General features: G+C 32.5%; 1 protein-coding gene across 1 annotated transcript in view; it reads left to right on the top strand.

Annotated features, from left to right (window-relative positions):
* MMP16 (matrix metallopeptidase 16) overlaps positions 1-25780 on the top strand; it is a 332743-nt gene that overhangs the window by 174505 nt on the left and 132458 nt on the right. The window contains exon 4 of the mRNA XM_068525510.1: positions 8282-8586. Coding sequence (XP_068381611.1) covers positions 8282-8586 — 305 coding nt within the window. The remainder of the gene's footprint in view (positions 1-8281; positions 8587-25780) is intronic.

Here is a 25780-nt window from a genome sequence, read left to right as displayed (position 1 = left end):
TCTTACTTGAATTTTTATGATCAATTTCCTTTTGACAAATTTTGCTTCTTGGATAATTAGGTGTCTTTCATTCAATAAATGATTATTGAACAGCATTATGTGGCAGAACTGTCAATAGACAGATGAGTCAGGCATTATGTGGCAGAACTGTCAATAGACAGATGAGTTAGGCAAGGCCGCTGCTCCCATGGAGAATGTAGTCTAGTATGGGAGACAGGTATGTAAGTGAATAATTGTAAAATAGTATATTGTATGTTACTTCAAGACCATACAGGAGCTTCATTTCATCAGAGAACCTATCCATTTTATGCTCCCCAGCACCTAGTAGAGTGTCTGCTGTATATTAGGTCCTCAAAAGATAGTTGTTGAATAAATTAATGAATTTTTAGTAGGCTTTGGTTAAACTTTATTCAAAATAATAATAGGATCTTAATGAGTAACATCATTTTTTATCAAGTAGATATTTATTTCTCAGGTTTACTGAATATTATATAAAGTAGATTTAGCCTAAGTTCCTTTTCTCTATAAAATATAAACTCCAAAATAATAATTTATATAATAAATGACCAATGGGATAGTTAATCAACTGCAAGATGCATCTATTTAAAAAATTATAGTATATTAATGAGTATTGTTAATATATTAGTGGATCTGATAGTATTGTTATATTATATTAAATTAACTAGTATTGATTTTCCTAGTAAATTCTTCCTTTAGCTAACCTTGATTTTAAATCCATGCTTCTGTGACTACTAAGGATACAACCCTAGAAGTTATTATTTTACTTTAACAATATATACAGAGAAAAGAAAGCTAGAAATTGCTAAAGAATAAGAAGTTCCTCCCCAGAAACATTTCTCACCATTCTCTCTAAACCCAATGAGCTCATTGAACTTGATTATCCTATTGACAAACTTGTGTATCCAGAGGATACACAGCAAGCTTAGAAACAGAAACTATTTGAATAAGACCCAAAGTAATATGTACCTAGGTCTGCTCTACCTGGAAAGCTAGCATCTTTGGAAATAGTCAAATATTTAATGTTAGCTTTCCTAGAGGGACTCCATAGTCAATCTCCACTCTGATGATTTCTTGTATTTAAAAAAAAAAGTGAAGTCACATCAACTATACAAACATAATATGGGTAAAAGTAAGTTAGTCTATTTAGTTCTCCTCTGATAGGACATTTTAATACATTCTGAATAAGGATCTGCCAATAATTTAAATATGTAGTTTATTATTTTTACTCTTTTATATTCTTAGCAATTGTCTACCTTCCTAGTTATGATAAATTCCATTTAGTTGCTAATCATTTTTAATAAAATGTTAGTATGCTTTTCTGAACAACTATTTTTGTTTATTGAATTGAGTAAATGGTATTTAACCCTGGTCATACCAAAATATCTTGACATAAGTATATCATATAACTTCTGTATCTTAACTAAATACCGAAGTATTCAGTTTTATTTTTTCTTACTTTGAACATTAGAGATAAAACAGTACTCAAAATTTGAAAAAGATTTATCGCTGTATCAAAATTTTAGGGGGAAAGAGTCATTATTAGTATGTAGAATTTTTATTGAAGAAATTTGTATGCATCCAATGATATTGAAACTAGAGAATTCTGACTTTACATAGTAATTTTAGGCATTGGGTAATATGTAGTGTCTCCTGAATACCTAAATAGAGTTTACTTGATTTGAAAATGATGAAACCTTTGGCAATGTCCTTGTTACACATTTCCCATAACTTCTATTCAAATGAACAAATATTTGATAATTTTACATTTCATATTAATTTATTTTACAGAACTAATGAAGCAAAATAATTCCTACAGTTCCATGAGTAAAGAAAACACATACATATTTTGATAGAGTTTTGTGAATAAGCCTCTTTCTCCCCAGATTTACTGTTTCTCTAAATGTCAAATTCTCACACATTTTAAAATTACCATAGAAATAGTGAAGTAAACTTAATATCTCACTTATCATGGAGAAATTTATGTGTTGCTGTTGAGAATTGTAAAGCAGAGTTCAAGCTTCTTTTAACTTTGAATATGTAATACCAAATACCAAAACATTTAGTTTTTTTCTTACTTTCATGTTAGAGATAAATTAATACTCTAATTTTGGAAAACAGTTATCACTCTATTAAAAACTTGAAAGGGAAATACTCCATTATTAGTACATAAAATTTTTATTAAATGAATTGGTAGTGATTCAATGAAATTAAACCTAGAGAATCCTGACCTTACACAGTAACCTTAAAAATAAATTAACATACTTTGCGTTCAGTACCAATTATTCTGATGAACAATGATATCTTGAATTTCCCACTTCATCAATTTTGTTATGTAAGGTTGTATAAGACATGATTGTTAAAGATAATATTTATTATTTTTTTAGGTAAATGTTACAAAATTTACCAAACTGAAGGTTTAAAAGAATCAGTGAAATAGCATAATGAAAAAACCCAAAAGAGAGTTCAAAAAATGAAAACAATTGTCTTATTAAAATGGAAAATATGTTCACTATAACCACTCTATTTCCACAAAAAAAGACAAAGTAAAAGCACTTTAAAATTAAATTAGTTTGTTTTTCAAATATAACCTTCATTTTATTTATTTTATAGTATTGTCTTTATTTTGCATGTATATATTAACAATTTTATGTATTACATATTAGAATATTAAGAATAACAGTGTTTACTCTTAATATCATATGATGTCTCTGTGCTCTTTATTATTTCGGTTATTAGTAAATACAAAACACCTCTCAATGGCATAAAATTTCTAAGTTGGTTTTTGTGTGTACCTAATTCAGAATTCCAGCTCTAACTCTGAAGTACACTAATGTGTCTTGTTTTTTTTTTTTAATTTTTATGGGAGTATAGTTCATTTACAATGTTGTGTTAGTTTCAGGTGTACAACAATGTGAATCAGCCATGTATATATATATATGTATATCTGTTCTTTTTCAGATTATTTTCCCACATAGGTCACCACAGAATACTGAGTAGAGTTCCCTGTGCTATACAGTAGGTCCCTATTAGTTATGTATTTTATACATATCGGTGTGTATATGACAGAGCCAGTCTCCCAATCTATCACTTCCCCCACCTCTGGTAACCACAATTTTGATTTTGAGGTCTCTGAATCTGTTTCTATTCTGTAAATAAGATTATTTGTATTATTTTTTATTATACTCCACATATATTTGTCTTTCTCTTACTCACTTCACTTAGTATAATAATCTCCAGGCCCATCCATGTTGCTGCAAATGACATTATTTCATTCTTTTTTATGGCTGAGTAATATTCCATTGTACACATGTACCACATCTTCTTTATCAATTCTTCTGTCAATGGACATTTAGGTTGCTTCCATGTCTTAGCTATTGTAAATAGTTCTGCAATGAACACTGGAGTGCATGTAAGTGGGAATGTAAATTGGTACAACCATTATGGAGAACAGTATGGAGGTTCCTAAAAAAACTACATATAAAACTACCGTATGATCCAGCAATCCCACTCCTGTGCATATATCGGGAGAAAATTGTAATTTGAAAATATACTTGCGTCTTGTATTTATTAATGACATCACAAATATTGTAGTTAAGCACATTTTGGAAATTCATCAGTACATAGCTTGAAAAACACAGTGATGTGTTTTCAAGTCAAAATGGTACTCCACATTTATTATTCTTTATTATATTATATTACTTCATTTTTCTCAGACCCATTGTGTACTTATATACATATCATACTAACATGATTTCATTTTCCTTTGCTCTAAGGTTACCCTTTATTTGAATATAAAATGATTTCTCCATTACACATTGAACCCAACACTAATTCCTATTAACAATATCTTCAGAACGTATACTGAATTTGTCTAATTATTCATATCTCCATGACAGGCACTCTAGTACATTTCTCTAATTTCTCTTGCTCAAACTTCCAAAATGTTTTATTGGTTCCAATCTTGTCCCCCTAGTCATTTTTTATTAGAAGCAGTGATCTTTGTAAACTGGAAAAATACCAGGATACTTCTCTGCTTAAAACTCTCCAGTGGTTTCCTTTCACAGAACATAACCCACTCCCTGCCAATTCTCTTTCATCTCATACCACTGTTCTGAGCATTCATTTTGCACCAGTTCACTAAACAGTCCCATTCTCTGAACTGGCCAAGTTTGTTTGCGCTGCTCACTATTCCTTCTGGCTGGAAACTCAGTGCTAGGCATGTGTGGCTCCTTTTGTCATTGAAATCCCATTTATCATCTACTTATCTCACCTCCTCACCCCTCATTTATAACCATCTATAATTGTATTTTTTATTGTTTATCTTTTACCACTAAAATACATAAGTTCTACAAGATCAGAGTCTTATTTACAGTTTTATGTCTAGCACCTAGAGCAGTACCTATTATGTAGTATATTCTTTCAAAGACTGTGTCATAAAAATACTTGCCCACTAATGATGGGCTTCTGCAATCCAATAAGGTGGAAAGAAAATAAAAGACTACAAGGAAAATTAATTCAGACAAAATTCAAAGTTACAACATTAATCTGCATGCCTCATCGGTCATCAAATAGGTAATATAGAAAAGGAAAGCATAAACAAAGCAAAAAGACAACCCTGAAAATATTTGCAAATGAAGCAACTGACAAGGGATTAATCTCCAAAATATACAAACAGCTCATGCAGCTCAATATCAAAAAAACAAACAACCCAATCAAAAAATGGGTGGAAGATCTAAATAGACATTTTGCCAAAGAAGGCATATAGATGGCTAAAAAGCACATGAAAAGATGCTCAGCATCATTAATTATTAGAGAAATGCAAATCAAAACGACAATGAGCCATCACCTCACACCAGTCAGACTGGCCATCATCAAAAAATCTACAAACAATAAATGCTGGAGAAAAGGGAACCCTCTTAACACTGTTGGTGGAAATGTAAATCGGTACAGCCACTATGGAGAACAGTATGGAAGTTCCTTAAAAAACTAAAAATAGAGCTACCATATCATCCAGCAATCCCACTCCTAGGCATATTTGCAGAAAAAACATAATTTGAAAAGTTACATGCAACCCAGTGTTCTTTGCAGCACTATTTACAATAGCCAGGACATGGAAACAACCTAAATGTCTATCAACAGAGGAATGGATAAAGAATATGTAGTACATATAGATACAATGGATTATTACTCAGCCTTAAAAAAGAATGAAATAATGCCATTTACAACAGCATGGATGGACCTAGAGATTGTCATACTAAGTGAAGTAAGTCAGACAGAGAAAGACAAATATATGATATTGCTTATATGTGAAATCTAAAAAAAAGGGTACAAATGAACTTATTTACAAAACAGAAGTAGAGTCGCAGATGTAGAAAACAAACTTATGGTTACCAGAGTATAAGTGGGGGGAGGGATAAACTGGGAGATCGGGATTAACATATACACACTACTGTATATAAAATAGATAACTTATAAGAACCTACTGTATAGCACAGGGAACTCAACTGAACAGTCTGTAATGGCCTATGTGAGAAAAGAATCTTAAAAAAGAGTGGATATATGTATATGTATAACTGATTCACGTTGCTGTACACCTGAAACTAGCACAACATTGTAAATCAACTATACTGCAATAAAAATAAATTAAAAAATAAAAATACATATAAAAAAAAATAATAATAATAATTCCTTGGCAAACAGACCTATGGTTGCCAAGGGGAAGGGGAGTGGAGGAGGGATGGATTGGGAGTTTGGGATTAACAAACACAGACTATTATATATATATATATATATATATATATATATATATATATATATATATATATATATATATATAACTGAATTGCCTTGCTGTACACCAGAAACTAACACAAAATTGTAAATCACTATACTTCAATAAAGTAAATTTTTTTTTACAAAAGAAAACAAAACCAGTAATTTAGAGACTAACAAGCTAAACAAAGTTGTTGATGCCCCAATATAGTTTACTCTTTTTCAAAAGATAGTTTAAAGCATCACACTAAATGGGATACAAATTTAAAACAAACAAACTAAACACTAAAACAACAAGAGATTTCATAACTTTCTCCCTGAGCAGGCATGAATTCTTTTACTCTATCCATCCTTTGGCTCAGGTAAAAAAAAATAATAATAATGGTGTCTTCCTTGACACTTCCTTTTCCCTCAGAGCTCGTGTCCAACCATCAGTACATCTTGGCAGGTGTACCTTTAAAATATATCCAAAATCCAACTATTTCTCAATATCTCCACTGGTACTCCCCTGGCCCAAAGCAGTATCATTTCTCACCTGAAAATCTGCAAGAGTTCCCAGTGGGTCTCCCTACTCCAACTCCTGCTCCACTTCAATATATTTTCCACATAAAGCTCAATCATTTCTTTAAAGCATAAGTCAAATGTCACTTTTCTGCTCATGACACTCCAGTTTTTTCCTCTCAATTGGAGCAAAAGCCAAACTCCTTACAGTGGTCAACAATCCCCTATCTTGTATGATTCTCTGTTGCCTTTCTGACCTCATATCTTGGCACTTGCCCTCTGTCTCTGTTCAAACTATACCAGCCACCTTGCCATTCTTTGAACTTGCCGAGCATGTCTTCACCTCAGGGCCTTTCACTTGCCATTTCTTCTTCCTGGAACACTCCCTGCCCCAACTCCATTTCACTTGGTTCACTTCATTATTTTCTTTATGTATAATAAATGATATTTATCATCAAATAGTCATTATAAGTCTGGTCTATGATATGTATTAGAAAATAGTGAAAACCTTGTTTTAGATGTGTGGCCTAGCTTAGAATTTAATATAACTGATTCTTGAGTGAGAATGTTTGGGATGAAAAACTAGCTCTGCCCTTCTAAATTTTCTTTAAATTCCTCTAAATCTCAACTTCTTGCTTTGTAGGATAGGTATACATGTCCATCTCACTGGGTTACTCAGGGAGTATATAAGATATTGTGAAATGCTTGCCTGGCTCATAGTAATTAATTCCATTATTATTATGTCAGTATGATTCCTGCCTAATGTTTGTAATTATCCTGACATAGTTACAATTGTGTGAAAAATATAATCTGCATATTATTTTTCCACCAGAAATTATATCTTAAATATTTTTACATACAGCTAAATAGCTTTAAAATAGCAAAATCAAATTTTGCTCTTTCAAATTTCAAATCCTGTGTATATTATGGCATGCAATAGAGACACCATGATTTGTATATCATCTAGCCTCCAATTCTCTTTCATTATTGCACTGCAATAATAAAAATGCATTACAATAATAAAATAATAATATTCACCTGAATATGCATTAAGACAGTCCCTTAGTGAAATTCATGGGTTCACGGGTGTAAGATTATTGGTTGAAGTGGTCTGAAACTTAGTTATAACTCCTGTGAAATTTACTCATTACTTTTCACAAAGATGGTATGAACTTATACTACCACAATATAAAATACTTACATATACATAAATTTGTTTCATTTATGTTCTATTTAAAAAAAATAGAAAAATAAGTGATAAAAGAGAAATATCTGATCAGTGCTAGAGAAAAATACTTATATCTTTTTCCATTTGTTATTAACCTCAAGACGAATAAGCTAATAATGTCCAAGTTACTTCTTTAAATTCATATAACTGTTAAATATTTGTATTAAAAAGCTATTCACCCTCATTGTTTTATTTTGACTAGAAATAATAAGTATATAAGAAAGCAATCGAATATCAGGAACTGTAATTAAATGACCTTTTCTTTAAAAACTGAGAAATAACTTTGTGTCCACTGACTTGTTGTTCATGGATAAGAGCATAAAGACATTGTTTGAAAGTAGCATGTGTGCACAAAATACTGTGCCCCTAAAAGTAATTATTACCAGACAGAAATTGAATTTTTTATTTCAGCTTGAAACTGCTGCACCTGTTTGATCATTTGGCAAAGCTGCCTTTCTATTGTTGTTCAGGAGACAAAGTGACTGATTGATCTAATTACCCCAGTGTTAACCATTCTGCAGAGATCTTCTCATTTATAGCCTTGGTAGATGAGTACTATATTGCTGAGAGTTAAATGACCCAGCACAGGGAAATCTAGCTATAGAGAGAGAAGGAATTAATTTCTTCCCTACTTAATATGAGACTTTTTTCTAATTTTTTACTCAACTGAATAGAGGAAAATATGTAATAAATCAATCTATAATAAGTCAGATTATATATAATAAAGCCATACTGATTATCCTTTTCTCTAAATTTCAGTATAAAGAACGTAACTCCAAAAGTAGGAGACCCTGAAACCCGTAAAGCTATTCGTCGTGCCTTTGACGTGTGGCAGAATGTAACTCCTCTGACGTTTGAAGAAGTTCCCTACAGTGAATTAGAAAATGGCAAACGTGATGTGGATATAACCATCATTTTTGCATCTGGCTTTCATGGAGACAGTTCTCCCTTTGATGGAGAGGGAGGGTTTTTGGCACATGCCTATTTCCCTGGACCAGGAATTGGGGGAGATACTCATTTTGACTCAGATGAGCCATGGACACTAGGAAATCCTAATCATGATGGTAAGTGCATAGTTTTTTTCATTGTAAATACTTCTATTTTTATTTTTGGATGCCCAAGTGATTTACTAATTTATAAACTTAAACTAAACAAATAATTTGTTTTTAAAAGTACCGAAAAATACATGAGGCTTTTTATAACATTTTAGAACAAGAATTTGTACAAGTCATTAGACAATAATAGTTTTTCATGTGGCTTTTGATTAAAGATTAGAACTTTACAGTGTATTCTATAAATGCTTTAAAGTGAATTTTGTTTTCTATAAAGAGTCATTTAAAAGTTTCTAGAGTATTCAAGTCATGGGACATGCATTAAGTAAATTGTGCTATTTTTTTACACTTAATTCCAGCGTTTCCACTTGAAACTTAACCCTGATTGACATTGGTGGTATAGCTTCTACCATATCTTTTCTGTTTATTTTTTTCCATTATAACCTTTCTAATCTGTAAAATTTTTTTCCTTCTCTTTTGTCTCATCATTTCCTTGGTCTCCTAATCTGACATTCTTGTATGATATCTTTATAGAAACCAGATTCTTGCAAATCTATTCCAACATATCTATCAGTTTTCTAATCCTTATAGTTATTCTGATATGCAAAAATAATGTAAAAATTAAAAACTCAACAGCTAAAAGTATCATTACTTGATATAAGAAGCATGTGTTTCTTCCTAGGGAACAATTTTGTGTTTAAAAAATATTCACAGAATTATAGGATTCTAGAGTTATAAGATACTTAAGTCGCCATCTCCCATAATTCTTGTAATCAATACTTAAATATTTTACTTTTTCACCCCAGTAGAATGTTGAAAATGCAAGTGTGCATTGTTTAATGACAACTAATCAGCTAATAAAACTCTTAATTCCTCCTTGATGAGTTAAGCCCAGCTGTCAAATTAAGCTTTGTTAGTTCCTTAGAAGGTTTAGTTAGCTGGATTAGTGTAATAGTCTTGCATTTTTAGAGCATGTAGGGTTCAAACACATTATGGGGATAGAATGAATTAGTTGAGTTAAACTTGAAATAACATTAATTTTCAAAGAAAGAAAATATAATAAATAACTGTTCATGTTTTCCAAAAGGAAATAAAATATCTAGTATTGACCAAAATGATCTTTTGTATTGTTATTAATAGGTGTATTTGCTATAATATAAAATTATGATTTCATTTTTAAGAACTGGTTTGGAGACTAATGGCAACTATGTTGGGAGGATTCACTATAGTGGAATGAAAGCCAGATACTTTGGAGTCAAACAGACGTACATTCTTGGCTAAATGTTCAGTAGCTCGAGAACCTTCTAACATACTGTGTACTTGATTTCATTCTTTACCTTGTATTGCAGGGCTGGGGACATTGTAAGGAGAAGTGCTTTCTATCCAGGCATGTTTAACTTACTGTATAGCTGAGTGTCTAATGATAAAATATCTGCAACATGATAGTTGGCCCATACTTGTTTGATGCATAATTCATTTAAAATTAAATGTGTTTATTTTTATCAATATCATACAGGAATTCAAATGAAGTATTTCAGACTTCTTCAAGTCAATTGTTAAAATTGTTTTAAATAATGGAAAAATATTTGCATTTTAACTAATTGAGAAAAGTAGCACTTATAATGGTAGAATTTTGCTGACATAGGCATAACTGCATTTGCTTCCAAGGGAAAGATTTTCTTCTAAACTTCTGAACAGAGAAAATTGTATTTTATTCCAATAATGGGTCTAATTGTTGAAGATACTTTAAATTTGTAGCTTTGAAGTTGTGTTAATTTGGCTTTGTGGCCTCATAAATTTAAAATTGTTTTAAAATTCTATATGAAGGAGATGGTGCCTATTAAATGGCCTATATTTTCTCTTAAAATATTAAAATGGTCAAGAAAGCTGCACAAATCCTTTAAATGTATCCTCTATTAGCTGTACTTTTTTAGGCATTAACCAATACTTTTTAAAAATAAGTTTTAAAAATATCTATAGGGACATTTGAAGTGACATAGGAAATGAGAATTTTTCCACTGATTTGAGTATTATAGGTATTATTAATGTTTATTTGTTTTTTTGTGATTTAAGAAGTCTTTCAAGGAATATATATGTGGGAAAGAATTCAGAAATGGGACCTAGGAGCTAAATGTGTACAATCAAGTCGATGGACTTTTAACTCAGATTATGTATTAATACATTTGATTGCCTTTTAACTTATACTGTAGAAGTATAATAATTTTTACATATGCATTTATTAAAAACCTAAACAAAAATTATTTAACATTTAGTGTTTCATTTGGATGAAAATATTTCTTTACTGGTCCAATAAGAATATTTTTCCTTTTGAATGAGCTTAAAGAAAATGATTCTGCAAAATAACAGTGTTCAGAATTGTAGGAGATTAAAGGAAAAGTTAACTGTTCAAGATGTAATACCATAAAGATTTATTGCTTAATTGAAATTCAGACTTTTAACTAGCAACAGGGCAGCTATGGTAATGTCATATGAAGTACTGATCGTTTATCAAAGGAAAAGCCTCTAGCTTTGTTGTGGTACTGTTGAATGTGTGGAGAATTAATGCATTTGTACATCCTAGATCCTTTCTGTAAGACTGTCTTTTTGTATCACAAATATACAGGCACAATTCTGACATCTTCACTGATAAACCTTTTTGTTTCTTTAATCTAGTCCTCCAATGCCCCTTGGCTTACTTCCCTGAAAATTTTTCTTTCTGTCCTACTCAGAACTCTTAAGCATCTAGAAAACAGAGAAGCTTGAAAGTTTAGCAAAAATGCAAATGACAGAGCCTCTTGATAAGTACCCAGCTCATTTTCCACATCATATTGCTCACCTAATGAAGGCAATTTGAATTCTGTCTACCTCAAAAGAGATAAAACAGTGTCTTAGTCTGCCAGTAATCCTTAATTCATTGTTATCCACTTTCCTATCAATTTGCTTATAGTCATGATACCTTTTGAAAGCTTAAGCTAATGCTCATTAAGAAGATTACACAATACTTACATGAAAATAAATAAGTACACCACACACACACACACACACACACACACACACACACACCCTTAGTAAATAGAATGCCATTTTTGCTCCAAGATGTTTTTTTTTTTTTCCTTTAAGGAGTGGATAAGCAAAACGTCTGCATAGTAATTCTAAACAGAAAATGTTACTGTGATATGGTTTTTGAAAAGTATACATTGCCCGAATGTGTGTTAGAAAATTTAAATCTAGCAAAATGTTAAGATTCATTTTGAGCATGATTATCATATTGTTTCCTTGGCTACTGTATAAAGTTTAAATGGTAATGTCAATGTAAACACAAACTTACCACAAAGATTCTTTCTAATTAGACAAGTAATCTACCACAGTCAGAGGATTCCAAATTGATAATTGCCAAGCAAAAAGTTATCTATTAAAATAATATATAAAACTATGACAAGAGAAATATCCAGATGCATATCTTATTTTACTATGTAGTTCTATTAACTATTATATTAACAAAAAGACTGCATTGCCTTGCCTCTGTTTGTTGTTGTAAAGGTCACTGCCTAAAGTCAGAAGGTGATCATGGGGTGCTCAGAGCTGTTGTGGCAGTCTATCCAAAAACTAAGGAGAGAGCGATGATGATGAGACATCAAAATCCTTAAATCTATCGCATCATTATGATAGTTAATTTTATGTGTCAAGTTGATTGGTCTAAGGGATGCCCAGATAGCTGGTAAAATATTATTTCTGGATTTGCCTGTGGGGTGTTTCTGGGAGAGATTAGCATTTGATTTGGTAGACTGAGTAAAGTAGATCTTCCTTCACCCATGTGGGCAGGCATGATCCAATTCATTGAGGGCCAGTATAGAACAAAAGAGAAAGGGTGAATTCTGTCTCCCTTCTTGATATGACACCTGCATCTTTCCCTGACTTTGTACTTCAGAACTCCTGGTTCTTGGGCCTTTGGACTCAAACTGAATAAACCATCAGGTTTCCTGGTTCTTCAATTTACTGACAGCAGATAGCGGGACTTCTTAGCCTCCATAACCTCATGAGCCAATTCCTATAATAAATCTACTCTAATATAGCCATATATATCCTACTGATTGTATTTCTCTGGAGAATACAAACTAATATAATCATTAAATGTGAAACGGTCAAATTCTACATCCAAGCCCACAAATTCTTTGACTAGACCAAGTTTAAATTAAATATCTTCATGATATAATGCTTGAGTCAATGGACATGATTTATGCAAACCAGGGAGAGTTAACTTTCTGTAAGAGAGATTTTGTCATTGGTGTGCAAATACAAGTTTACCAAGAGGCAAACCTAGGCCTTAGCAAGCTGTCTGTCACCTCCCCAATTTTTATGCTCATTTTGCAGCTGTATCTGCTATATAATATTTTTCAGATGCCTGCACGTTTTGGACTTTGATCTTTGAGAACAGGAAGGGTTAGTTGCCAAACAGATATTACCAAGAGTCCTAGAAGTGCTGCAGTCTGTGGGAATATTGTCTGTATCAATCTGTCTTGCACTTTTTGAAAATACGGGAAGAACTTGATATGACTGGACAGTCAAGGACTTTAACCCATCCTTAAAACCAGAGTATTTATTGAGATTTTACATTGTAAAAATATTAGCTGTCTGCCACACAGTTATTACCTTATGATGCTTTACCAAAACTTTCTAAAGTAATTTGGATTTGAAAACTATGATAGAGGTTTTTTGTTTGTTTTTAAAAACCTTCCTTCCTTCCTTCCTTCCTGGAATAAACTTCATTTCACTGAGTTTATTTCATTTCACTAGGCTGGTGACCTAAATTTGATAGTCTTTACTTTTTCAAAAACTCTCAATTATGTTGTTTCATATGATTACTATGCGGTCTCTACTTGGTTATTTATTTTTAGATCTTTGTGTCCAATTAGAGAATAGCAGATGAATTGATGTCATCACACTCAAAATATTATTTCATTATATCAGTTTTATTAAAGTATATAGATGGATCATGAACATTAAAATACATGTAACATAGAGCAGAAACAGAGCCAGACATTTCAATGGCTTAACACAATAGAATTCTATTTCTTGCTCATGTGGTGGGGCAGAGGGACTGTCCATTCCCTCAGCCAGAGACCCAGAAAAATGGAGGCTCAGCCATCATCAAGACATGATTTTCAGAGTTTCCTCAGGCATAAACATTCAGACAGCAGCTGAGCGAACCAAGGTAGTTTTGCTCATTTGCTTATGTGCCAGACCTGCAAGGAGTAAATATTATTCCTCCCCAAGTTCCACTAACTAGAATTCAATCATATGGCCACATCTAATCATAAAGAAAGCTAGAGAAGGCTTTTTTTTTATTTTTATTGCAGTATAGTTGATTTATAATGTTGTGTTAGTTTCAGGTGTGCAACAAAGTGAATCAGTTAAACGTATACATATATTCACTCTTTTTTAGATTCTTTTCCCATATAGGCTATTACAGAGTATTAAGTAGAGTTCCCTGTTCTATACTGTAAGTCCTTATTAGTTATTTATTTTATATATAGTAGTGTGCATACGTCAGTCCCAATCTCCCAATTTATCCCTCCCCCCACTTACCCCCTGGTGACCATAAGTTTGTTTTCTACATCTGTAACTCTATTTGTTTCATAGATAAGTTCATTTGTACCCTTTTTTTAGATTCCACATATAAGCAATATCATATGATATTTGTCTTTGTCTGACTTACTTCATTCAGTATGACAATCTCTAGGTCCATCCATGTTGCTGCAAATGGCATTATTTCGTTCTTTTTGGGTTTTTTTTTGGCTAATATTCCATTGTATATATGTACCATATCTTTTAAAAGCTTTATGTATTTATTTATTTAATTTTATGGGCGTTTAGTTGCTTTACACTGTTGCGTTAGTTTCTGCTGTACAGCAAAGTGAATCAGCCATATATATATATATATATATATATATATATATATATATATATATTCCCTCTTTTTTGGATTTTCTTCCCTTTTAGGTCACCACAGAGCACCGAGTAGAGTTCCCTGTGCTATACAGTAGGTTCTCATTAGTCATCTGTTTTATATATAGTAGTGTATATATGTCAATCCCAATCTCCCAGTTCATCCCGCCCCCTCTTCCCCCTTGGTATGCATACATTTGTTCTCTATGTCTATGTTTGTATTTCTGCTTTGCAAATAAGTTCATCTATACTATTTTTCTAGATTCCACAAATATATGTTAATATACGATATTTATTTTTCTCTTTCTGACTTCACTCTGTATGACAGTCTCTAGGTCCATCCACGTCTCTGCACATGACACAATTTTGTTCTTTTTTATGGCTGAGTAATATTCCATTGTATATATGTACCACATCTTCTTTATCCATTCATCTGTTGATGGACATTTAGGTTGCTTCCATGACCTGGCTATTGTAAATAGTGCCTAAATGAATGTTGGGATGTATGTATCTTTTTGAATTATGGTTTTCTCCAGATATATGACCAGGTTTGATGAGCAACTAGTCAGTGTCTGCCACACCAATAAGTTGTGAGGTAAAAACAATGCTAGATTGATATTAGATATACTACTCTACATCTGTGGGTAAGCTGCTTAACCATAATTTGCCTTAATGCAGATTTTAACCTATTGATCATTATTTACCTTCTGTCATTCCTCTCCTTATATAGTATGTGTAGGAATTATCTTTCTAATCCATCTTCTTATAGAGTATCTATCCTTAAATCTAGGTAGACAACCAAGCACAATGAAGTGCAATTTTCAAATTTAACCATTAGTTAGTTTATTAATATAGAAAAATAATGTCCTTAAGTTTTTGAAAAAAATGCAGTTGGTTGGAGTTAATAATTTGATAGTTTTTTTATTGACTAAATTATCAAGACCATTAATGAATTTCTACCTTAGTTTTGTGCAATTGTTTTTTGCAGTGTTACAACCATACCATTACAAAACCTGGCATTCTACCATTTTAGTAATTTCCTTATATTTTAAACACAACAAAACTATCAACTAATTGTTCTCACATTTAATTTATAACTCACTTCTTCGTTTTTAATCAAATATTGCCACGACTTACCTCCTCCACAGTCTGTTGATTAGGTAGCAAAGCAGTAGCAGAAATCGCCCATGTTGCAATTAACAGTGGAAATTATACTTTGCCATTGACTGGATGCATCAGAGAACAAAAGAGTTGGTCTACAAGAGACCAAGAGGGGAAGGTTCTATCTCTGTTAGGCAAGGCTATGCTAAATGCATTTGCCCTGAACAATGGAAATTGACCTAAGACTATAGAATATCAGCCTTTCTCCAGGTTTCAATTGAAATGGTTATTTGGCCAATATGAAGAAAGGTAGGGAAATCAAGAAATAATTTAAAAACTCTCTCTGCTGGTTATTGTCAGTCTCATTCAAAGTTTTATAAAGAAGAAAACAGTGAAAAATAAATACTAATAGAAGCCAAATTTAATTGAAATTATTTAAAATTCAGCTTATCTATTTAACTCATTTATTCCTCACAACAAATTTATAAGGAAGATAGTGTAATTATTTCCACTTTGCAAGGAAATAGAGGCACAGAAAGTTTGGTAACTTGCTTAAGTTTACCTAGTTAGTAACAAAAAATGATACCACTAAAAGGATACTGAAAAAACTACTGGAAGACTCAGGAGAAAAGCTGATTGCTGAAAATATTTTATCTAGTGAACCAGAAAGTCAATATTGGAAACAACTCAAAATACCCATAAAGTCTCTCTATGGAACAGGAAAATAAAACCTATTATTGCTTTAAAAACTGAATCTGTCATGTGGAAGAAAATCTTGGTAAGCATTTTCAGGAAAACGTAATAAGATAAAATGATGTGAAATTCAAGGATAGATATTAGAATACCTATAGATAGCTCCAGTGTAAGAAGTAAGATTCTTCCAAAAGAAGGAAGAGTAAAAAATTAAAGCAAAATAAGTAAGCAAATGCATATTAGAAAAGTCTTTTAAAGTATGACAGTAGTATGCAATTCAAAAGGAGTCATTGCATTCATTGCAAAACTACCAAATCAGATCCATAAATAAATACATCCTACAAGTAAAAACAAGATCCCATTAACCAAAAGGCAGAAAAAAGAAATACAGGTTCTCCTCAGAGACCAAAATACAAGGTTAATCATTTTGTGTGTTTTTTAACCTTTGCTATGCTAATTGCTAAAAATGATGGAAGAAATTACACATAATATTCTTCTATATTCTAAAGCTTCCTTGCTCTTTTTAATATTAAACTTCATCTGTGGTTTTAAAATATTTCTATATAAATGATCTTTATTTTAGAAATCATATGTGTTCTGAGTGATACTTTCTTGTGATTTGGTAATAATAAAAAGGTAGAAGGAAATTGTGGAGTAAATATTCAGCATTTATATAAAATATAACATTAGCATAGAGGTCTACTAATATTACTGTATTTTCATACACTCTCCCTTCAACAAATATTTCATTGATCATTAGAATATTAGTAATATGGTAGAAACCTCTACTTCGTATAGTAGGAACCCAAGGGAAAGACTAAGCATTACATAAGATCCCAATAAAAATATTAATAATCCATACCATTTTAAAAGAAGATTTTTTACAATCTAGGATAGAGACATAATACAATTACTTATAATACTGACTGTGAGAAGTATCATAATAGTAGTTTTAAAAGAACACTCTTGAAATACATGCTTCTGGAGGAGTAGATATTTCAAAGATCCTTCTTATTACTAAATAACTAATCAAGGAAGCATACATTTAACTGAGTAGATGGCATCACATTCAGCAAATAATATCTTCAAAATATCAGGAAAACAATGAACTGAAACTAGAGTTTTGAGTAACCTGCACATGTGAAAAGCAGAGACCAAGGTTTAGGTCAGGGACAAAGTGAATCTGAAGATTCTGTATTACAATACAAGCACTTGGATATAGACAATATGATCCAAGCTTCATAATATCACCCACCACTACATACACACTCAGATCCCAGTATAAGTGAATACATGTACTCTCTAGCAGAAACATACTGGCTTTAGGCTCTCAGATTTTTTTCATAGATAGATATAATGTAAATGTAAAGATTACTAAACATAAAAGGAAATCAAGCATATTGAATGAGAGTCTGCTTTAAAAAAGAGATTATTCCCCAGGAATTTAAGTTACTGAAATTATAAATTTAAAATACATAAAATTTCAGGGTGTGATAGCTCTAAAAAGGAGAGACGGAATCACAGAAATGAACAAGAAACAAGATATTATTTAAAAAGATGAAGAAGAGCTGAAAAATAAAACCTAAAAATGTAATAGTAAGAATAAAATATAATAATAATGGGTAGGTTAAACAGCAGACTAAAATTAGCTGAAGACAGTGAATAATAAGATAGATCTAAATAAATCCACAACTCATAGTATGGAGAGTAAAAAGGATGTAGCATACGAAAGAAAGATTAAGAGATAAGGAAAATAGAACAAAAGATCTAATATAAATACAATTGGAATCCCAGAAAGAGAGAATTACAAAAAAAAAAAAAAAAAAAGATAAGAAAAGAAGCACTATCTGAAGGTATACTAATTGATAATTACCTAGAAATAAAAGTGTAAATCCACAGATGGAATCCCAATTTATTCAAAACATCATAAATTCACACACACACACACACACACACAAACACACACACTTTAGAGTAAATGCGAGTTACCAAAGACAAAGAAAAGATTTTCAAAACATATAGATGGAAAGCACACTTCACCTATAACTAGCCAGGAAATTCCCCAGACAATAAGGATCTCCAGTAACAATGAAATCTTTTGAAATGCTCAGGAAAAATAACTATCGGTCTAGAATTATCCAACAAAACTATCTTTCAGAAGTTAAGATGCAATAGAAAATTTAAAAGGATAAAAAATTAGACAAATGGCAATTCAGTTAACAACTCTAAAAGACTTTCTAACACTTGACAAAATAACCCTATAACAATCTTAGATAAAAGAAATAATTTTGATCAAAGAAATTAATAAATATTTCATTTATGAAATAATAGTAATGTGTAATCTGTACAACTAAAAAGAGACAGGAGAAGCTTACTGAAAAATAACTACATGAAAACCAGGGAAGGAGAGATCAATATTGAAATACTCTAAGATTCTTATATAGTTTAACAATAAGGTTAAGGAATTAATCTTATATTCTGGTAAACAAGCATAATAAACTGTGAACAACAAACAATAAAAAATAAACAAATAAATAAATAAATAAATAAATAAATAAATAAATAATAAATATAAATTTAAAAAAAAACCTTAAGCAGCGCATAACTTCCAAAATATGCATAGACACCAAAACAGGAACTACGAACCTGCAGAAAGGAGACCCCAACACAGTGTTAAAAAGGAGACCCCAACACAGCAAGTTAAACAAAATGAGAAGACAGAGAAATATGCAGCAGATGAAGGAGCAAGGTAAAAACCCACCAGACCAAACAAATGAAGAGAAAATAGGCAGTCTACCCAAAAATAAATTCACAGTAATGATAGTAAAGCTGACCCAAAATCTTGGATATAGAATGGAGAAAATAAAAGAAACATTTAACAAGGACCTAGAAGAACTAAAGAGCAAACAAAAAATGATAAACAACACAATAAATGAAATTAAAAATTCTCTAGAAGGAATCAATAGCAGAATAACTGAGGCAGAAGAACAGATAAGTGACCTGGAAGATAATATAGTGGAAATAAATACTGCAGAGCAGAATAAAGAGAAAAGAATGAAAAGAATTGAGGACAGTCTCAGAGACCTCTGGGACAACATTAGATGCACCAGTATTCAGTATAGGGGGTCCCAGAAGAAGAAGACAAAAAGAAAAGCTCTGAGAAAATATTTAAAGAGATTATAGTTGAAAACTTCCCTAACATGGGAAAAGAAATAGTCAGTCAAGTCCAGGAAATGCAGAGAGTCCCATACAGGATAAATCCAAGGAGAAACATGCTAAGACACATTAATCAAACTATCAAAAATTAAAAACAAAGAAAAAATATTAAAAACAGCAAGGGAAAGCAACAAATAACATACAAGGGAATCCACATAAGGTTAACAGCTGATCTTTCAGTAGAAACTCTGCAAACAAGAAGGGAGTGGCAGGACATATTTAAAGTGATGAAAGGAAAAACCTACAACCAAGATTATTCTACTCAGCAAGGATTTCATTCAGATTCAAAGGAGAAATTAAAACTTTAAAGACAAGCAAAAGTTAAGAGAATTCATCACCACCAAACCAGCTTTACAACAAATACTAAAGGAACTTCTCTAGGCAGGAAACACAAGAAAAGGAAAAGACTTACAATAACAAAAACAAAACAAGAAAATGATAATAGGAACATACATAATGATAATTACCTTAAATATAAATGGGTTAAATGCTCCAACCAAAAGACATAGACTGACTGAATGGATACAAAAACAAAACCCATATATATGGTGTCTACAAGAGACCCACTCCAGACCTAGGGACACATACAGATTGAAAGTGAGGGGATGGAAAAAGATATCCCATGCAAGTGGAAATGAAAAGAGAACTGGAGTGGCAATTCTCATATCAGACAAAATAGACTTTAAAATAAAGACTCTTACAAGAGACAAAGATGGACACTACATAATGATCAAGGGGTCAATCCAAGAAGAAGATATAACAATTAAAAGCATTTATGCAACCAATATAGTAGCACTTCAATACATAAGGCAAATGCTAACAGCCATAAAGAGGGAAATTGACAGTAACACAATAATAGTAAGGGACTCCAACACCCCACTTTCACCAATGGACATATCATCCAAAATGAAAATAAATAAGGATACCTAAGCTTTAAATGACATATTAAACAAGATGGACTTAATTGATATTTATAGGACATTCCATCCAAAAAAACAGAATACATTTTCTTCTCAAGTGCTCATGGCACATTCCCCAGGACAGATCATATCTTGGGTCATGAATCAAGCCTTGGTAAACTGAAGAAAATTGAAATTGTATCAAGTATCTTTTCCAACCACAGTGCTATAAGACTAAGTATCAATTACAAGAAAAAAACTGTAAAATATACAAACACATGGAAGCTAAACAATACAATACTTAATAACCAAGAGATCACTGAAGAAATCAAAGAAGAAGTCAAAAAATACCTAGAAACAAATGACAATGAAAACACGATGACCCAAAACCTATGGGACACAGCAAAAGCAGTTCTAGAGGGAAATTTATAGCAATACAATTGTACCTTAAGAAACAAGAGGGCCTTCCCTGGTGGCGCAGTGGTTGAGAATCTGCCTGCCAATGCAGGGGACACGGGTTCGAGCCCTGGTCTGGGAAGATCCCACATTCCGTGGAGCGGCTGGGCCTGTGAGCCACAGCTACTGAGCCTGCACGTCTGGAGCCTGCGCTCCACAGCAAGAGAGGCCACGATAGTGAGAGGCCCATGCACCGCGATGAAGAGTGGCCCCCACTTGCCACAACTAGAGAAAGCCCTCACACAGAAATGAAGACCCAAAACAGCAAAAATTAATTAATTAATTAATTAAAATCACATGGAAGCTAGCAAACAAACAAAAAAAAAGAAACAGGAAAAATTTCAAAGAACCAAATATTACACTTAAAGCAATTAGAGAAAGAAGAACAACAACAACAACAAAAAAAACAAAGTTAGCAGAAGGAAAGAAATCATAAAGATCAGATCAGAAATAAATGAAAAAGAAATGAAGAAAACAATAGCAAAGATCAATACAACTAAAACCTGGTTCTTTGAGAAGATAAACAAAATTGATAAACCATTAGCCAGACTCATCAAGAAAAAAAGGGAGAAGACTCAAATCAACAGAATTAGAAATGAAAAGGAGAAGTAACAACTGAGACTAAGCAACTATATGCCAATAAAATGGACAACCTGGAAGAAATGGACAATTTCTTAGCAAAGCACAACCATCTGAGACTGAACCAGGAAGAAATAGAAAATATAAACAGACCAATTACAGGCACTGAAATTGAAACTGTGATTAAAAATCTTCCAACAAACAAAAGCCCAGGACCAGATGGCTTCACAGGTGAATTCTATCAGACCTTTAGAGATCAGGTAACACCCATCCTTCTCAAACTCTTCCAAAATATAACAGAGGGAGAAACATGCCCAAACTCATTCTAAGAGGCCACCATCACCCTGATACCAAAACTAGACAAAGATGTCACACAAAAAAAGAAAACTACAAGCCAATATCACTGATGAACATAGATGCTGCAATCCTCAAAAAAATACTAGCAAACAGAATTCAACAGCACATAAAAAGGATCTTATACCATGATCAAGTGGGGTTTATCCCAGGAATGCAAGGATTCTTCAATATACGCAAATCAATCAATGTGATACACCACATTAACACATTAAGGAATAAAAACCATATGATAATCTCAATAGATGCTGAAAAAGCTTTTGACAAAATTCAACAACCATTTATGATAAACTCCCCAGAGAGTAGACATAGAGGGAACCTACCTCAACAAAATAAAGGCCATATATGACACCCCCAGCCAACATTGTTCACAGTGGCGCAAAACTGACATAATTTCCTCTAAGATCAGGAAAAAGACAAGGGTGCCCATGCTCACCATTATTATTCAACATAGATTTGGAAGTTTTAGCCACAGTAATCAGAGAAGAAAAATAAATAAAAGGAATCTAAGTCAGAAAAGAAGAAGTAAAACTGTCACTGTTTGCAGATGACATGATACTATACATAGAGAGTCCTAAAGATGCTACCAGAAAATTCCTAGAGCTAATCAATGAATTTTGTTAAGTAGCAAGATACAAAATTAATGCACAGAAATCTCTTGCATTCCCATACACTAATGATGAAAAACTTGATAGAGAGATTAAGGAAACACTCCCACCTACCATTGCAACAAAAAGGATAAAATACCTAGGAATAAACCTACCTAAGGAGACAAAAGACCTGTATGCAGAAAACTATAAGACACTGATGAAAGAAATTAAAGATGATACAAACAGATGGAGAGATATACCATGTTCTTGGATTGGAAGAATCAACATTGTGAAAATAACCATACTACTAAAAGCAATCTACAGATTCAATGCAATCTGTATCAAATTTCCAATGACATTTCTCACAGAACTAGAACAAAACATTTCACAATTTGTGTGGAAACACAAAAGACCCTGAATAGCCAAAGCAATCTTGAGAAAGAAAAACGGAGCTGGAGGAATCAGGATTCCTGGCTTCAGACTATATTACAAAGCTACAGTAATCAACACAGAATGGTACTGGCACTAAAACAGAAATATAGATCAATGGAACAGGATAGAAAACCCAGAGATAAACCCATGCGCATATGGTCACCTTATCTTTGATAAAGGAGGCAAGGATATATAATGGAGAAAAGACAGCCTCTTCAATAAGTGGCACTGGGAAAACTGGACAGCTACATGTAAAAGAATGAAATTAGTACACTCCCTAACACCGTATACAAAAATAAACTCAAAATGGATTAAATACCTAAATGTCAGGCCAGACACTATCAAACTCTTAGAGGAAAAGATAGGCAGAATACTCTATGACATAAATTGCAGCAAGATTCTTTTTGACCCACCTCCTAGAGAAATGGAAAAAAAAATGGGACCTAATGGAACTTAAACGTTTTTGCACAGCAAAGAAAACCATAAACAAGATGAAAAGACAACCCTCAGAATGGGAGAAAATATTTGCAAATGAAGCAACTGACAAAGGATTAATCTCCAAAATTTACAAGCAGCTCATGCAGCTCAATATCAAAAAAACAAACAACCCAACCCAAAAATGGGCAGAAGACCTAAATAGACATTTCTCTGAAGAAGATATACAGATTGCCAACAAACACATGAAAGGATGCTCAACATCACTAATCATTAGAAAAATGCAAATCAAAACTACAATGAGGTTTCAACTCACACCGGTTAGAATGGCCATCTTCAAGATATCTACAAACAATAAATGCTGGAGAGGCTGTGGAGAAAAGGGAACCCTCTGACACTGTTGGTGGAATGTAAATTCATACAACCACTATGGAGAACAGTATGGAGGTTTCTTAAAAAACTAAAAATAGAACCACCATATGACCCAGAAATCCCACTACTGGGCATACACCCTGAGAAAACCATAATTCAAAAGAATCATGTACCACAATCTTCATCACAGATCTATTTACAATAACCAGGATATGGAAGCAACCTAAGTGTCCATTGACAGATGAATGGATAAAGAAGATGTGGCACATATATACAATGGAATATTACTCAGCCATGAAAAGAAACGGATTTAGTTATTTGTAGTGAGGTGGATTGACCTAGAGTCTGTCATACAGAGTGAAGTAAGTCAGAAAGAGAAAAACAAATACCATATGCTAACACATATAAATGGAATGTAAAAAAAAAAAAAAAGGTTTCTGACGAATCTAGGGGTAGGACAGGAATAAAGGCACAGAGGTAGAGAATGGACTTGAGGATATGGGGAGGGGGAAGGTTAAGCTGGGACGAAGTTAATGAGTAGCACTGACAGATATACCCTACCAAATGTAAAATAGATAGCTAATGGGAAGCAGCTGCATTGCACAGGGAGATCAGCTCGGTGCTTTGTGACCACCCAGAGGTGTGGGATAGGGTGGTGGGAGGGAGACACAAGAGGGAGGGGATATCGGGATATATGTATACATGTAGCTTATTCACTTTGTTATATAGCTGAAATTAACACAATATTGTAACACAATTATACTGCAATAAAGTTGTTTAAAAAAATAAAGAAGCAAAACCAGACACAGGCATATATATTGCTTTTCAAAGCAAGGGAAAGATATCACAATTTTAAGAATAGCGATTAATTCTAAGGGAAGCAGAGGAATGAAATATGGACTAGATATAAGTAGATGTAAAGGAGTTGGCAATAATTTATTTTTAAGTTGGGATGATGGATTTTCAGGTTTATATTATTATGCTATGCTTCATAATTTACATATATGTTAAGGATATTGTTTTACTTGTATCAAATATTGCATAATCAGAATTATATTATTAGAAAGGGTCTTGCTAAGAGTACAGAACCCCAAAATACTATTGATCCTAATCAAATATACCAGTAACATTGAATAGAACTTTTCCTGCAAAAAAATGTGTTTGAATTGAGAATTAAGGGAAAATTATAATTTTGACAGAGAAATGGAAAGAAGAAAATATTAAGACAAAGAAACTATGTGGAAAAAATCATAGAGTGTAAAATAATTAGGACATGTTGGTTTAGAACAGGATTTCTCAACCTCAGCACTATTGAAATTTTGGGACCCATTATTTTGGGGAGCAGGGAGGAGTTTCCTATATATTAATTGCATTATTCCTGGCCTCTATCCATAGATGCTAGTAGCAACCTCAATTGTAAATAACCAAAATTGTCTTCCAGCCAAAACTGTCTCCAGTCTTTCCCAACTGTCCACTAGGGGAAGGGGAGTGCAAAATATTCCTCAGTTGAAACCCCTGGTCTAGAAAATGGGATAATTAAATGTGACCATTAGTAATAAGCTAAAACTATGAAGTTCAGTTTTATTTAATTTGTTGAAATTATTTAGTGACAGGTTGATGAAGTCGATTTCTATTATGGCCCATTGGAATCCACCAAACTAGATTTAACAAGAGAATAAAATGAACACACCTATGATTTAGAACATTTTACTAACAACAAAATATATATTTTATGGTATATTAAACACATTTTTATGTTTATGTATTAAACCAGTGACAAAAATCCCTGGCTTAAAATAAAAGTTTTTTACCTAATGAAACTTTTCATTTAGAGTCCTTTTTGTGGGAGTGAATCTACAAAAATTTTAGCTGGATGAGTGGTATTAATGTTTTTTACCTAATAGAAACATGCTGGGGTAATGTTCATTTCTGTTTTGCAGTTTATTTCTCAGCAAGGAGATCCAGAAAAAATAAATTAGTTGCAATTTAAACTTTTAAATTTATCTAAACTTTCAACTTAATTCCCTGGCCTTAACAGATAACCATGCATCTTAAATTGAAATCAGTTTATGTAATTATATTCACAGATCTTTTCTGCCTCATTTTTGACTTTTACTCATTGTTTCCTCATGA

The sequence above is a fragment of the Eschrichtius robustus genome, chromosome 17 (assembly GCF_028021215.1).
Source record: "Eschrichtius robustus isolate mEscRob2 chromosome 17, mEscRob2.pri, whole genome shotgun sequence".
Taxonomy (NCBI): Eukaryota; Metazoa; Chordata; class Mammalia; order Artiodactyla; family Eschrichtiidae; genus Eschrichtius; species Eschrichtius robustus.
Note: the sequence above shows the minus strand (reverse complement) of the source record. Positions and strands in the feature narration are given on the sequence as shown.